The sequence below is a fragment of the Lathyrus oleraceus genome, chromosome 3, assembly GCF_024323335.1.
Source record: "Lathyrus oleraceus cultivar Zhongwan6 chromosome 3, CAAS_Psat_ZW6_1.0, whole genome shotgun sequence".
NCBI classification, from domain to species: Eukaryota; Viridiplantae; Streptophyta; class Magnoliopsida; order Fabales; family Fabaceae; genus Lathyrus; species Lathyrus oleraceus.
Window position 1 is genome coordinate 364838538 of NC_066581.1, and position 17373 is coordinate 364855910.

The following is a 17373-nucleotide window of genomic DNA, read 5'->3' on the forward strand; positions in this document are numbered from 1 at the left end:
AAAACTTTGAGAACAAACTCAAAATTTTTGCTAAAACTCTTGAAATAAAACTAAACTACTATACTATATACTTGAAACAAATTAAACAAAACACAACTTAATTAACAAAAATCACCATAAAGACGGGGTAAATGGGCATCATTGAAAGTGGATAAGTGGGTTGATTAAAAATAATTTTTACTAATATAGCAGGGTGCACTCAGTGCCATCAGACCGCCCTTAGCACGGTCTCTGCTGCTCAGAATTTTCAAAATGAATTTTTTTGTCAAGCTTTCCATCCACTTTCACTCTTTAAGGCTTAAACTACTTATTGCAAAGCTATTAAATACTTATAAATTTGGGTTGCATCCCAACAAGCGCTTGTTTAACGTTGTTAGCTCGATGCCTTTTTCAATTAGATGCTCCCTCTTGTTGCTTCTTTTGCTTGGCTAGTTGTTTGCTCTTCCTGGTTTTGCTGTTGTTCCTTCACCAGCAGCTACCCCTAACCAACACTTGAGAAAACGTGATGAGAAACAAGTATATAGACAATATAGACAAATGCACAAATCTTAAAAAGATAGAAACTATTGTTATGCTTTTAATATTTAATCGTCACTCCCCGGTAACAACGCCATTGTGTTGACTACAATATTGGTATAAAGAGTAAGTATTTATTTTGTCATATTCACATAGACTAGTGCGATATCAATGTCATTCAATAGTTACTATGATTTTAAGTGTAAGTCTGCAAGATGTTTGATGGTTTAAAGCTACAAAGTGTAAAACGGATGAATGATAAATAAAGTTTCAGAGAGATGAGAGCTTTACAGGATTACCGATAGAATATGTAATTTGCCAATCAGTTATACACAATCTAAACATTTATCAATATCATCATGTATCACTCGCCGATAATGTTTATATCTAAACTCTTGACGGTAGTTCAACCGTATTGTTGAATCGAAGATCTCTCAGCCTATTAAACAATACAATAACATTAAGACTCAATACTCTAGTGAATGTTAAATCTAAATCTATGTCTAGAGTTTAGCATCTAACAGATGATTATCCTAGATCGAGATTCAAAGAGCATTTCTCAATAATAGTTCAAATTAATATGTAAAACAAGTAAACAAGGATAACATTGCTACTAATGCATGAATAGATTGTACATAACGCCATGATCAATAAAAAATACATACTATGACAGTGAACTACATCCAATCCCAACAAGAAAGGGATTTAGCTACTCATGGTAGCTTGATACAAAGAGAAGGATTAAGATGAACATGCATCAATCGTGATTTCACAACGATTGATATGAACCCAACTTCTGATCTTCAAGAAGCACCATTTCTTGTTGTTTTCTAAGTCTCTCTCTCTCTCTCTCTCTCTCTCTCTCTCTCTCTCTCCAAAGTGTAATATCTTTAAAAATCTAAAGTGAAAAGATATTTATACAAATATGAAAAAGCACACCGTGTTAATCCCTAGATTTGGCGCTAAGCGCAGCTAGCAGACAAATAACTTAAATTGCCATAAAGTAATATAGTTAGATGTTTACACAAAAGTTAAAATTTTGCTAAAAGAATCTAATGAAACAAGTTAGTAAATGCCATGTTTTCATGTACAAATTAACCATAATTTGGCACTTATCAACATCATAAGAGCTGTGTCAAGAGGGATGTCTGCTAGTTCAGAGAGGGGACTAGTGACTTGTCCCAAGCTCAGAGAGGGGGCTCAGGGTTCGCAGAGATTGGAACCTGGTTCGTATGAAAAACCAAATGTTGAGTTGGTACCACATGTATATGCATAGAGTTGCGTAGGTAAGTTGCGTTGCATAATGAATTATATGCATTTAGTTTAGTTGTGAATGATTGATGAGTTTGGGTGTGAGAATGTTTTGTGATATTGTGTAGAACATGTGTGTTTGACATCCTACCTTGAAGTATATGCCTGTTATTATTGTTTGTGATTTCTCACCCATTTGTTGTTGTTGTGGTCTGTGCTCATCTTTGGAGTACAAATAAGCAAGCAGGTAATCGAATATATATTTTAGAGTTGGAGGAAGGCATGAGGTTGTTTCTTCATTTTTCTTTCTGCGTTTTGCTCACGTACTCTGATATGTAACACCAGGGACATCTTATGAGTTTTGTCTAATCTTTTTGTTAGAGACTTGATGTATACTCTCATGTTTGATATTTCAATGTTTTGAAGAGATTTCACTTATGAGTGTGATTATTTCATAGAATGCATTTAAAGTTTAAAAGAGTTAGTTAATGCATGCTTTATTATAAGAAATTCTGCTGCGATGATACCCTAAGAGAATGTGGGCATGCGATGGCACCCTAAGTAAAGGTGTTAATTGTTGTTTTTATTTGATAAAGTGTTACATGGAATGTATGTTTGAAAAGAGAATGTGTGACATCCTATTTGATTGTGTGAATACTCTAATTTTATTGTATAATTACGTGTGGGGAAATTAGAGTGTTACAAGCTCTAGTTTAGAAGTAGGGTCCGAGAGTGAGTAACTGATTTCAGTAATGGGACTAGTGAAGCATTACTGATTCAGTGGTGGGGACCAGTGAACATTATGGTATACTCTGGTTCATTATAGGGGACCAGGAGCGAGTATGGACAAAAATCAGTAACATACCTTTAATGTCCAAATTGGTATCACATGCATTGAGTCAGAATTGTTGGTCACATTGCATACATAAAAGTATTGTGAATTGTTTATGCTGCTTAATTCACATGATTATATTTTGTTGGTTTTTATGTTGGTAAAACATGTGCGACACTCTAAGTGTTAAGTTAGAATTAAATTACTTTACTAAATGTCGAGTCAGGGAATTAGAGTATTACACCCCTAGCATGATCTAAATCAAGACCTCGACCTCCTAGCCAAAAGACACCTAGAAGCTCTATGCATAGAATGGACAAAGAGCCTGAGGATAGAGGTATGAATGAAGGAGAAGTTGTTCGCCGCACCCTAACAACCATATATATGATTTGGTGGAGATGGAGAGTTGAGTTCCTTACTCAAAAAGTATGTCGGCCAAATAGTGCATGTTGATGACTTCACATTTAAACCTCTTCCTTCTAATATTCCTAAGATTACTTTCTCTAATAAGTAGCTTGTTGTGAACCTCCCCTAGAATAATGGCCTTATGTTTATCAACATCCAAATGTTTAACTGAAACATGAAGCAAGTCCTAGAAGATCCTTAGAGTTTTATTGAAGTCCTTTATTATGATGCCTTTGAGCAATTAAAAATATATCCTGAACACTTACCACCATTGAAGACTCTCTCTAATGTGGTTTTCACCAAAATAAGTACATTTCAGATGATACATCTCTATAAGAACAATTTTTTAGTGGAGAGCAATGCAAAAACTATCAAAATCAGATAACTCGTAGTAACGGCCCCTCATCATACAATATAATCATTAGATGAATGTCACTTAATGTCTTTAAAGAGGCCTTATCCATAATTGTAATTCTGTTATTTTAATTTGATATTTATCGTTATTTTAACTATGTTGCATCATCTTTATATTGCACACAGTGATTAAAAAATAATAAAAATAGAGGACGAAAATTGCAATTAAATGAATAAAAAATATATATTACCTAGTCTACACGGCAGCACCCAAATTCAGCGTAAATGACAAAAAGGCACGATCTTGAATTCGGTGCATGTACCGCGAGCCAATCCCGGTTTAATCTTGTCTTGGAGGGTGCAGATAGCATTTGCCTAGAACGATTCTATTTCCATCAATATTCATTCCTATCCCCTTTTGATCCAACTTCATTCATTATCCTACAGGTACACCGTAATTTCTCAGATTCCGATTTTCTCCATCATAATCCAACTCTTTCATCCAATTTATGATTTAGATCATTATTTTCTAGAATAGCGACTGGGTTATTAGATGGAATTTTGACAAGGGTTTTTGGTGATACATAGATATGGGTTCTAAAGATGTGGATAGTAAAGCATGGAAATGGGGTTTAGGTTTGATATATATAATAGCTGTTGCATTGATATGGATAGCTGCTAGCTTTGTAGTGCAATCTGTTGTAGATGATGGTGTATCACCGTTCCTTGTTACTTACATATGCAATTCTTTGTTTGTGGTTTTGCTTCCAATTGTTGAGATCGGGAGGTATTTCGAGGATTCTTACGGAGGTTTATGGTTTTGGAAGAGTGATAAGAGGAAAACACATTTAGAAGGGAGGTTAGGGGAGTCAGAACAGGCTATACTTCTTAGAGACGACGAAGCAAGCGGTCAAGTTGTTGAATCGTTGGATGTGATTGAAGATAGGAGCGGCGGTTCTGAATTGATTCCTTCTGATAATGTAGTTGGAGGAGGATTGATTGGTCGAGCTTCTTTGATTGAAAATGTTGATCAAAGAGGGTTGGATGAGAAAGGGCGTTGGACACGTTGCAGAGTTGCCAAAGTTAGTTTGTTCATATGCCCCTTTTGGTTTTTAGCTCAACTCACTTTTAATCTGTCGTTGAAGTATACTACAGTGACCGTAAGTGAATTTTGATTTTTTCTCCTTGCTTCATTATTCGGTACAAAATCGACAACAAGTTGGATGATTGACGTTGTTTAAATATGCGATTAGTTACATTCCATGAATGATTAATGAAAAATACTATCATATAATAAGATATCACAACCTATTAACCATTCGTTAAATATAATCATCCAAATTATGTTCAAATATACATGATATTCAAGTTTTCTACATGATTCTGTTGACCATAATTTGTGTTCAAAATACATATGAGGATCATGGTTAATGATGTTCCAAATTGTGGTTAATTGTGTTTTGTGGATGATGGTTAATGAGTTGCAACACCTTGTTATATTCATTAATCATATACTAAACATGATTAAGCGTGTATTTGAACTGCATTCACTATCCAAATTATCGTTGAATTTTGTATCAAACTGATACACCTCTAAAATTTTTTTTATGTCATATGCAGTCAAATACAATCTTAAGCAGTGCATCGAGTCTTTTTACCTTCTTGGTTTCCCTAGCTTTTTTGGGTGAGAGGTTTACATGGTTAAAGCTCTTTAGTGTTCTTCTTTGCATGGGAGGAACAATAATTGTAAGTCTTGGTGATTCACAATCTGGTTTAAGAACAGTTGCATCAAATCCTCTTCTTGGAGACATTTTTGCGCTTTCTTCAGCAGGATTATATGCAGTGTATATCACCCTTATTCGCAAGAAATTAAATGACGATGATGGAAAGAACGGTGAAGCCAGTATGGCTCAGTTTCTTGGATTTCTTGGGCTTTTCAATGTTTTACTTTTTCTTCCAGTTGCCCTTATACTCAATTTCACCAAGACTGAACCATTTTATATGCTTACCTGGAAGCAGCTTGGTCTGATTATTGGCAAAGGTTTGTATTCACTAGCTTTTACATTTTCTTTGGTATTTGATGAAGTGGATAAGTTCTTTGTGCGTTTTTCTATAGAAATAAAATTGTTATTTGCTATGAGTAAATCGAACAAATGGTAGTAATGGTCATAGGTTAAACTATTCAGATGTATTTAAATTTAATGGTTTAACATTAACATGATTTGGGCCCTGTTTGGATAAACTGATTAATTTAGAGCTTATCATTTAAATGCTTATGTATAAGCTATTTCTGTAAATAAAGATAAAACAAAATCAAACTATTTTCAAATAAAGTATTGTTAAGAATAATAAGTCAAGTGTGAGTTGAGTCCCACATTGACGATGTAGTTATAACTTGAAAATGATGCCAGCATTCTAGCTTTCTATAAATTTTTATAGGTTGCAAGAAATCAGGAATTCTTCTGCAGAGATAAATTGCAGCTTCCTACCACATGCTTTGTCTCAACTTCGCTTTTCTAGCCTTCATTTACATTACAATAAAGAATTAACACTTTGCCACTCTGTCTGGCTAGTGCTAGGATATAAGAAACGGTTTAGGGTGGAACTAGTCTGCGATTGTCAATCCATTGTGGGAAGGGTGAATATAAATGCACACTCATATCCTTTTCTAGGGGTGGCAAATGGGCATGACCGCCCCGCAAAAAATGGGATGGGGCGGGGCAACATAGTTGAGGATACGGGTCTAAAACCTTGGTCCTCCCCGCGAAAAAATGAGGGTAGGCCTTTAACCTCTAAAGGCTAAAATTTGCAAATCTTGTTAATGCCCGCAGAAAAACGGAGTGGGGGATGGATACATGAGGATGTAGGCCTAAAACCTTGGCCCACCCCGCAAAAAATGCGGGCAAAGCGGACATGTCCGACAGGCCAGACACGTTTTTGCACCCATACCCTTTTCTATGAGATTGGAAGTGTGGAAAGAGAAAAGAAGTCCTAACTTTTTTGCCATGCATAGTTTTTTAAGGTTAATATTGATGCAAGTGTGAATGTTAGTGTGAATTACACTGCTAACCAATACAAACCATCATATGTATGACTTTTAAGGTAGATATGATTAAAGTCAAATATTTTTAATGATCTCACGGTTATCTTTGATTGATATTGTATAAAGTCTTTAGACTGTCAAAGCATATCAGTTAAATCCATTTTTTTATTTAGTATTCCTAATATGATTTTCTGAGGGAACATTCTCATTTGTATTGTACGGCCGAGTTATCTGAGCTATCTTAGCACCATCATTAGCTGAACGTGTGTCAAAGAACTTGGCTGAAGATTGACTTAAAGTTTCTTAAAAAGCCATCCACCTTATAGTAGAATTATCAAACCTAGAAATCAAAACTAGCATTACTTCATTTATCACATTCTTATTGCGGTGGTGATGAGAAACCAAAAGGTCATTTGTATCATTAGACTTCATTGTTGACTGTCAAGCTTTCCATTGTTAGTGTCATGTTGTAGAGACCTTTGTTTGCAGACAATGAAGTTTTTTCTTTCATTGGCATGTTACTGCAATAACCGAATCCTCCAGTGATAAATGAGCTAAATCTATTATGCAAGCACTTTATATGCTGATTTACAGCTCTGCATTTGCACTTGGAATGTTTGTTCCAAAAAACACTTTATATGCTGATTTACAGCTCTGCATTTGCATTTGGAATGTCAAAGAGTTATAAATTATTCCTGTTTTTGTTTTCAAATATTTATACACGAAACACGTTGAAAAGAAACGGAAAATTGTGTCAGTTTTCTCAAACAAACACACCCTACCCTAACCTTTTAATCTCATTCTACATTATTTGACTTGTACATTTTTTTTTATTTCCCATCAAAACTAGGATTACTGGACAATGTGCTGAGTGATTACTTATGGGCGAAGGCTGTTCTTCTTACATCAACCACAGTAGCTACAGCTGGACTCACAATTCAAGTCCCATTGGCTGCCATTATTGATACCTTCACTGGAAATTCTCCTCCTTTCATGGATTACCTTGGAGCAGTAGCTGTTATGATCGGTTTTGCGGGAATCAATATTCCGGCCGATACTTTTAGCAAATCAACAGAATCTAGTGTTGTGGAATTGAAAAATGAGGATGTGAGTATAAGGGATGAAGAGCATGCTTTTCCAGGAACACAAGATTCAGCCGCTGTAATGTAACATGTATGTACATTCTATTCTTTTTAGTTATTAGTTCAAGTGTAATATTTTTTTAGTACCCGATTTTGTTGCAATAACAGGAATGTACTATACAAAATTAGAAGAATCGGAACAAGAGAAGTTGGTATAAAAGGGGTGTATACATATTTTACTGTTGGATAGTCGTGTAAATTTTTGCCTTGAAGATTTGCAAAATGGATTACCAGACCTATATTTGTCAAAAAGCACTAGAATCGAATAAAACCAGAAGCAGTGCAAGTGGGTGAATCGACGTCGATGCAAAAAAAATAAAAAAAAAATAGAACGACTTACAATGTTGATAATATGGTACATGTCTTCGATGTTAATGACTGCGTAGGACACAAATGGAAGTGATTCAAGTATCATGACTACCTTTTCTTGATGGTTCTTAAAATGTATATGTCTTCTTTAAGGGTTTTGAAGCTCTCATTCTTTATTTATGGTGTTTAGAATAAGTTGAATCATCAAAAGATGTAAACCAAATTTGTTTACCCTTCAAAGAGCCTAAAGCGAAATTTTATACATCTGCTTTCATTCATACATTGTTGGTGAATGGTGTGGCCGCTGTGAATGAGGTAATAGATTTGACTAAGAGATCCAGAAAGTTTTGCCTAATTTTAAAAATGGATTTTGAGAAAACGAATGATTCAATTAGTTGGAAATATTTGGAATGTATGCTTGTTAGATCTGAGTTTAATAATAATAAATAGAGGTCTTGGTGAATACTGTATTTGCAGGGAAGTTTGCAGTGTTGGTTAAAGAGTGTCCAACTCAAGAAATAAGTATTAAAGGGTTTCAAATGAGGAGATCTCCTAGCTCCTTTTCTCTTCTAACTAGGGGAGTTGGATCTACTTTCAGGGTTTAGGATAAGAGCCTCCAATTTGGGTGACTTTCTTCACTGTAAGCTTTTTTTCTTTAATATTGTTCTGAAAAAAATGAAAACAAATTGTAATGCATAAACTAATTTTTATCATATCTTATTTTTATTATGTTGTTTTTCACAAAATGAGTTGATTGACAAACCATTAGATAATACAATTTTTATATTAGATTAATATTTATCACTATTTAATTAGTAATATCCTCCATATTAAAATGAGAATATGTATCTCTACGGCTTAAATCAACTGTAAATTGTCAATATTATTAGACATGTACCTATCCCGAATTCAAACACGAACCTTATAGTTGTTTATATATTTGGGTGGTTATTGTCGTTTTGTCTACAAACTAAAAAAAGTTAAATAAAAATAATACTAAATTAATTATAATTTATGATAAAAGTCATCCATGACAAGGACTCATCATTAAATAATTAATGTTTTTCAATATATCAAGATAAAAATGAAAACAGGTTAACTATTATTTATCATATATTTTTATCATTCTATTTTAAAAGAAAATAAGTAAACTAAGAAACTATTGGAACAGATCACTCATAAATATAGTTATTTTTGATTTTAGATCCTCTAAAATTTTCTTCTAAGTAATGGTTCCCGCAAATGGTCACTTATGAAATACCACTAACGGATGCTAACATGACATGTCACGTGAAACTTTTTGATGACTAGACATACACGTGATAATATCAGTGTGGCGGAAAATACTGACATTTTTTTTATATTTATTAAAATTATAGCGACGGAAAGATCGTCGCTAACATGAACATGCATAAATTCAAATTTTGTAGCTAATCCGTAACTAATTCCTAACTAATCCGTAACTAATTCCTAGCTAATTTAAACACATCATTCTTATGACATAAAATTCTTTTTTTTTCATTGAATTTTATAACCTTATAAGGATCTCTCACACAAAAATTGATTTTTTTTTACTTGACATGAATTAAATATGAATTTTTTAACGTCGATTTTTAATGAAACATAAACAATGCAAACATTGACATATGATTGAATTTTGAACTAATATTTTGCATAAATCTATATCATATCACATAAAATGGATGTGCCAAGTTTCATGTAATTCCGAATAAATATCGATTTATTTTGATTTTTCAATAGAGACACATATAAATGTATTTTTTTTACTTGATATGAATTAAATATAAAATTTTTAACGTCAATTTTTTATGAAACGGAAACAATGCAAACATTGACATGTGATTGAATTTTAAACTAATATTTTGCATAAATCTATATTATATCACATAAAATGGGTGTGCCAAGTTTGATGTAATTCCGAATAAATATCAATTTATTTTGATTTTTTAATAGAAACATATATAAATGTATTTTTTCTAGAGGCAAAAATCATTATTATCACTCTGACTTCGTCTTTTTTTATAAAAATTTTCATGAATGTTTATCACATTATAAGAGTTCCTCCCACAAAAATTGAATTTTTTTCCATGAGATAAATTAAATATGAATTTTTTAAGTGCCGATTTTCTATGAAACGAAAACAACGCAAACCTTGAAATATGATTGAATTTAAATATAATACTTTTCAGAGACCTATCTCATAATACATGAAATGGGTATGGAATGTTTTATGAAATTTCGAATAAGTCTCAATTTATTATAATTTTTCGATCGAAACACATATATATGTATTTTTTTTCCAGTGGTAAAGATCTTTATTATGACCTAAAATTAGTTTTTTTTTTTCATGATTTTTGGCATGAATGTTTATCACATAGTGGCAAAAATCTTTATTATGACCTAAAATTAGTTTCTTTTCATGATTTTTTGGCATGAATGTTTATCACATTATAAGGATTTGTCCCACAAAAATTGATTTTTTTTCATGATATAAATTAAATATGAATTTTTTAAACCCCAATTTTCTATGAAATGAAAACAACACAAATGTTGGCATATGATTGAATTTTAAACTAATATTTTTCTGAGGCCTATATAATAACACAAAATAAATCAAGATTTATACAAAATGCCATGAAACTTTTCAGATCCATTTTATCTATAACTATATATAAAGGGGATATGAGATTTTGGAGTGACCTATTTTTATTCCTTAATTTGCCTCAACATCTATTTATTATTAACTGATTTATTTTTTTGAATTTGATAACTACCTTTATATTTGTCTTATAACTTCTCCTTCTTCATTATTATTTTTTTGAATTTGATTACTACATTTGTATTTGTCCTATAACTTCTCCTTCTTCATTTTAGATAATATAACTGAATGCCTTACATTTAAAACCCAAGAAGAAAAAATCAAAGATAACTTCTATTCAACCCCTCATTCCATTTCCTCTTTAGAGATGATCATTTTACTATGTCCAAAAAATTGAAGATAACTTTTTATATATTTACTTGTGCGTGCCCGTTTGGATGCTAGTGTATTATTAAATAGGTATCTAAAATATATCATCTCAAAACTCAATAATATATCAACACAAAGTTTCTGGTTCCTGGAAAATCAGCATTAAAAAAAATTCATACTTAATTCATTTCAAGTAAAAAAGAAATCAATTTTTATAGGAGAGATCCTTATAAAGTTATAAACTTTCATGGAAAAACTAATGAAAAAAAAAGAATTTTAGATCATAAGAATGACATGTTTAAATTAGCTACGAATTAGCTACAAATTTTGTGTTTAGGCATGATATTCATATTAGTGATGGATTTAGCAACAGGCTTTATGTCACTATAATTTTAATAAATATAAAAAATAAAAAATAAAATAAATTGACACATGGCATCCATGTCAACATTTTTTTCCACGCTGACTTTGGTTCGTGTATGCCAAGTCATCAAAAAAGTTTCACGTTAGTCTCCTTTAGCGGCATTTAATGTCATTGACCAATTGTATGGATGGAAATTTTTGGAGCAACCATTATTTAAAAGAAAATTTTAGAGAGACTAAAAACAAAAATGACTATATATATGAGAATAAAAATTTATTTAACCTTTTATTTAATATTTTTAAAGAAAAATGAGAATACAAGAGTTATTTATAAATTTAAAAAGACATTGATATATGTCTGGCCTATACCAAGACTATACTCCTACCTTAAAAATGCTTGCAGCCCAATAACCCATGGTTTAATAACACATAGTTCAATAATGCACTACCCAATAACAAGCCATTAAAATCAAGAGGTAGTTCAACTTAACACACCATTATGATATCATAACACATGGTCTCATAACATGCGTATTCCAATAATGCATGACTAAAAACGAGCCATCAAAATCAAGAGACTGTTCAACTTGACACACATTATGATTTTATAACACATTATCTCATAACACACATACTCCAATAATGTATGATCCAAAAACGAGCCATTAAAATCAATAGGTTGTTCATTTTAGCACACCATTATGAAGTCAGACTTTGAGGTAAGGTAAAAAGATACTCTACCTTCAGATATAGACTTAAGGAAGGTTCTAGAACCACGTGAATAAATATAAACCTGCCATAAGAATGTACTTGATTCGAGCAAATGATTGAAGAAGGGACGTGAGATAACATAATAAATTATAGTCTAGCACCTGTCTATTTAGACAATGGTCTTACATTGAAAGATTCTAAACCTCCCGATACCCTAATAAATTTCTATAAAATGAGCAGGAAAATGTCAAATCAAAATACACATATCTTATACATAGAATATCTCTCACATCCTATAAAAATTTATTGGGACATTAAACTATTTGCATGTACCACCTCTTCAAGGCGACAAACCAAACCATGAGTAGCTTCATTTTGTAGACTTGTATTCATCTCATTGACTTCATAATTAGTGAATTATTTCTTATATATATATGGTTAATATATATTTTTTAAATACGGATATTGATATTTTTCATACAAACAATTTGTCACAAATCAATTAGTTAGGTTAAATATTTATTAGATATTTTTAAATAAAAAATGAGAATAATTGTAACATATAAATTAAAAATTCTTATAAAAATCATTCACGATATTTTAAAATTTTAAAATGTATTTATATATTTTATAAAATTATTGGCATTGATTAATATTAAGAAAAATAAGATGAATGTATCTACCGCTAATAATTATATGAAAAAAATACTAGATAAATAATTTAGATTGAGACATTGAAAATATAATAATGAACAAATATTTCTCACTGATAATTATAAAAAAACCATAAGACAAATAATTTTGAATGACACATAAAATAAGTGTTCGACGATATATTTGTCATTGAGTCATTTTTAACCGAAATAAAAACGTGATAACAAAATTTTCATCGACAAATATATAAGGGACAAATATTTAAAATTGATAAATACAAAAATAAAAGAAACATATATTTTTCACTAATACATTAAAAAAACACAACTAATATTGAATAAAAATCAAATTCATATGAAAATTTATAAAATTAATTCATGACAATTTGGTACACGTATTCAATAATTAAAGTATGATAATTAAAATTATTTAACTCAGTGACGTTAAAAGTGTAGTTTTTTTATAAAAATAAATCATGTACTACTTATATTGTTTATTTTACCTATGCCAATTTATCTTTATGTTAGATTTTAATCAATCAAATATATTATTTGTTTTATATTTTTCTAACATTTATATAACAATATTATTTATAACTAGCATTCAGAGACGGACACTCCCGTGTCTGTCTTCTCGCTTTCTTTTTAATGCGCACAACAGAGAAAAATAAATATATTTTTTTAATTTTTATGAGGTTTCTATTATATGTCGCATTAAAAATAATATTATTACACTTTAAAAATGGTAAACAAAGATATTTAAAATTATATCGAAGCATGCAAAGTACTATTGATAATGTGTAATCAATGACGTTCTCTAAGAGGAATGCCGAACATGAAATCTTTATTGGAAGTATTTTCTTTTTCCCAACAATTGTTTTCCGTAGTAAAGAAAAAATATAAGACTCTTAAATTAGAATTTTTTTTCATACATTGTTCAAATTGTAAGAAGAATTGAAATATGTACAAAGTATTAAAACATAATCTATAATGTCGAAAAAACATCAACGAATGATGTAAAGAGAAAAATAAAATGTATGTACCTGTAATCTTCAAGCCGAAGATATTGAAATTACGCAAACTGGGAACTATATTAAATCCTTTGTAAAAACAATTGCTCGAAAATCGATATATCATCAGAAGATGATCTGTCATAAATTTTTTTCTTCAATCATTGCCAATTGGGAACTATACTGAATTCTCTGCTGAAACAATTGCTCGAAAACTTATATATCATCAGATGATGATTTAAATAATACAAAACGATAATTATATTATAGTACCAACAAAAAAAATACACCTTATTGTCGAGTTTGCCGATGGATGAAATTATTTGTTCATCATTCCATGTGTTCCGTTTATCTTCAAAGTCTCCTATCTAAAATTTATTGCATAAGAATAGTGAGAATAGGTAATGACCCAATTGATATCTAACATAAAGACATAAAATAAATGATTAAGTATAACTTACTTTTATGTCGAAGCAAGTTTCAACATTCTTTCATCTCAACTCCTTACATAATTGAAAGATTTCACTATGTTCTGTTTTGTTGTATATTAAAGCAAAAGAAAATTATATTTAGTTATGATAAAAAGAATACAATATAATCCTGGTATGTCATGTAAACAAAATGGGAATCAATGTGTGAGCAATTTTTTTATGCACTTAATAAATACTCGCGGGTGCGATAAAAGAATTTGTTTGAAGACTACATTTTTTGTGTAGTCACCATCTTCTCCTTTCAATTTTCCTTCCCTAGTTAAAACTCTTGTCGTAGTCTGTGAACACCCCTAGATAAAGCCACATATAACTGTCCAAGACTACAAACATGTCATGAAAGATATATTTCAATATTTGCAATGGTTTTTCCTTGTGATTTATTTATTGTAATTGCAAAACTTAGTCGCACAGGAAACTGCTTTCTGGGAAAAAAAACTCGTTTTTCTGCATTGTTTCTTGTCAAGATTTCCATATCCAACATATTCATAAATAAATCACTACATAATAACTGCGTCTCGTTACACAATCCATATCTAGGATCTATATTTCGTAACAACATCAATGGTGCACCCTTTTTTATCTTTAGAATATGTGATGGCAAACTACCTTGTGCAATTGAGTTTAAGAATTCTTACTGGTATAAATTATGATTACCCCCTCCAACCTCGTCAAACGACAACAAATCATGTTCTTCTCCTAGAAACTGGTCGATAATCATATCATTCAATTTCTGGACATCATGATTTGTTGGTGTCAAATAACTTTTTGTACCATATATGGGACATCCCAACCATGCAATTCTAAATTAGAAAAAATATGTTGGATAAATACTTGTATGGAATGTTCACCTTCCCATGGGATTGTAATCTGTGAAGGTAACATCATCATGTCATCTAGTTTGGTAGGTTCAACACCATCACCAATGTGAATAAGAAATTATGCAAACTCTTCATCATGCAATGATCTCATATTTTGACGCAAAATCAAAATCTTGGTATGATCCCATAAATGAGACTGAACAATACACGCTGAAATCATTTGTGCCTTAGTACCTTTTCTTACAACAGGAAAAATTTGACGAAAATCTCCTCCTATGATCATAACTTTTCCACCAAATAGAGCAATGTTGCTACAAATGTCTTGTAATGATCGATCTAAGGCTTCCAAACAATTTTTGTTTGTTATTGGTGCTTCATCCCAAATTATTGCAGCAGCAACTCTAATGAGATTTGCAAGATCTTTTTTCTTTTGAATACCACAAATGAAACTCAGTTGTATATCAATAGGTATCCTAAATCGAGAGTGTGAAGTCCTACCGCCAAGTAACAATGTTTCAGCTATACCAGAAGATGCAGTTGTTAAGATAATTTCTCATCTACTTCTTAAACTTGCCATTAATGTTCGATAAAGGAATGCATTACCTGTTCCTTCTGGATCATCAACAAAAAATACCCCATTGTGTTTTTTAACAATTATATTCATAATGGTTTTGAATGCAATCATTTGATCATTATTTAACTTCGCAACAGATTCAATATCTTCATTGGGGATATCGACCGCTAACTCCTCTTGTATGAGACTTGGAATTGCATCTCCGTCAATTGTATTAGAGGGTAAAGATGGGAGATCATAACTTCAATTTTTTTACCGTGTAGGTTTAAGAGTTCATTCAAGTCCTTCAACAACATATTAGTCAAGTCTAATTCCATAACATTGTTAGTCGTTTGATAATCCTCTTCCATATGTGTAAAAAAATCATTCCAAAGGCCTCTAACATTAGTAGGTTCACAAAATATTAAAATTGTCAAGAATAACCTCCATAAAGCATATGGCATTTGGAGATTCGTAGCCTCAACCAAACAATCATGAATACTATGATAAGTCTCTAGAAATCCCCTATCCTCGACTGATTTTTTGAATGTATTGAAAGTCGTGCCATTATTTGTAAGAAGATATTCCCAACTAGTTTGACCTGTGACATGAGATAACAATAGTCGCAAGTAAAACTTATCTCCCTCCAAAGGTGATACCGTATAGATTCTCCCGATAACTTTTCTTGTTGATCGCCTGCGATGCCATTCCATGTCTCGCTTGTTCCAACAATAATGCTCTAGAATATCTCTATACAAATAATTTCTTGCTTGTGGATCTCGTAGATTAAATGCAAAGAATTGTGTGAGCATTATTTTGGAGTTGTTTTCATTATTTAACACATCTACAATTCGTTGATGATCATAAAAGCACACTTGATGGCGGTTCGACAAGTGGATATACAATCTTTCAACCAAAGGATATAATCGGTAAATAGTGAATCAAAATATTTTCCATAATGCCTCGGGAGCACAAATTCATCTTGCATCAACATATTACTGAACTTCATCCATGTATGATCCTTTATGAACCTCCATAGTCACACGATCAGGGCCCTTATACACATATTTATATAGATACTTGATACTTTTAATGCTACTGCAAATCTTTACATTGATGTGACAGTCATACTTTAACAGTAACCAAGGGTTATAATGAACCACCCATCTATTATCGGCAAACCTATCTCTACCTAACGATATAGATTCATCAAACCTTCTCCTATACTCGGGATATGAGTCAGTGCCTTGACGTGTTTCATCCAAGAATTGTTTGGGATACCTTTTTTTTACAATATCTATCTTTCATACATGGAGACTTTCAATTGATTATGCCGCAAGGTCCGTGGATCATATGTTTTACAACAACTTCATGCAATTGTGGTTCACATTCTAATTTAGATGTTTATGCTCTTACCATACTATCATAATCTTTTGGGTCACGCAACTTGTCGTTACTTTCTAAGATCAACAACATATGCACATGCGGCAGTCCTCACTTTTGAAATTCAGTGACATACATGTAGATTTTAATTTTCCCCAAGACTCCTTTATTAATAACATTATCCTTCAATTACTCGAATAGGGGATGACTACTGAACAATAGGAAAATTGCTATCAAGGGTATCATGGTCGATGTCATCATGGAAGTTGGTATTGGTAAGAGGGAAAATATGTTGAGGAAAGTTAGGGGTTTTGGTATTTTGGATATGATCAGGGAAAAGGTGTTCAACAAAGATAGTGTCACGTGACAGAAATAAGACATGGCCTTTAACACCATGTTGATTCCCTAAGTATATGCATTTGCGGGCTCTAGTGTCTAATTTGGTTATGTGCCTCTTAGAACTAGTAGTGTAAGCCAAACATCCAAAAGTCCACAGAGCATCATAATCAGAAATAGTATTGAACAGTAAGGTGAAAGAAGTTTTATAAGA

At 31.7% G+C, this 17373-nt stretch overlaps 1 protein-coding gene across 4 annotated transcripts; it reads left to right on the forward strand.

Annotated features, from left to right (window-relative positions):
• The first annotated feature begins 3628 nt into the window (after positions 1-3628).
• Positions 3629-8641, forward strand: LOC127127711 (uncharacterized). 4 transcript variants are annotated; one of them, XM_051056966.1, is made up of 4 exons: positions 3629-4518; positions 4979-5399; positions 7252-7574; positions 8330-8641. In XM_051056966.1, the coding sequence occupies exons 1-3, from the start codon at positions 3949-3951 to the stop codon at positions 7569-7571; spliced, it is 1311 nt and encodes a 436-aa protein (XP_050912923.1). In that variant the 5' UTR covers positions 3629-3948; the 3' UTR covers positions 7572-7574; positions 8330-8641. The 4 variants fall into 4 exon arrangements, with proteins under 4 accessions (XP_050912923.1, XP_050912922.1, XP_050912924.1 ...); XM_051056965.1 differs by lacking the exon at positions 8330-8641 and adding an exon at positions 7652-7782; XM_051056967.1 differs by lacking the exon at positions 8330-8641 and having other exon boundaries at positions 3629-3805; positions 3892-4518; positions 7252-7782.
• The last annotated feature ends 8732 nt before the right edge of the window (positions 8642-17373 follow it).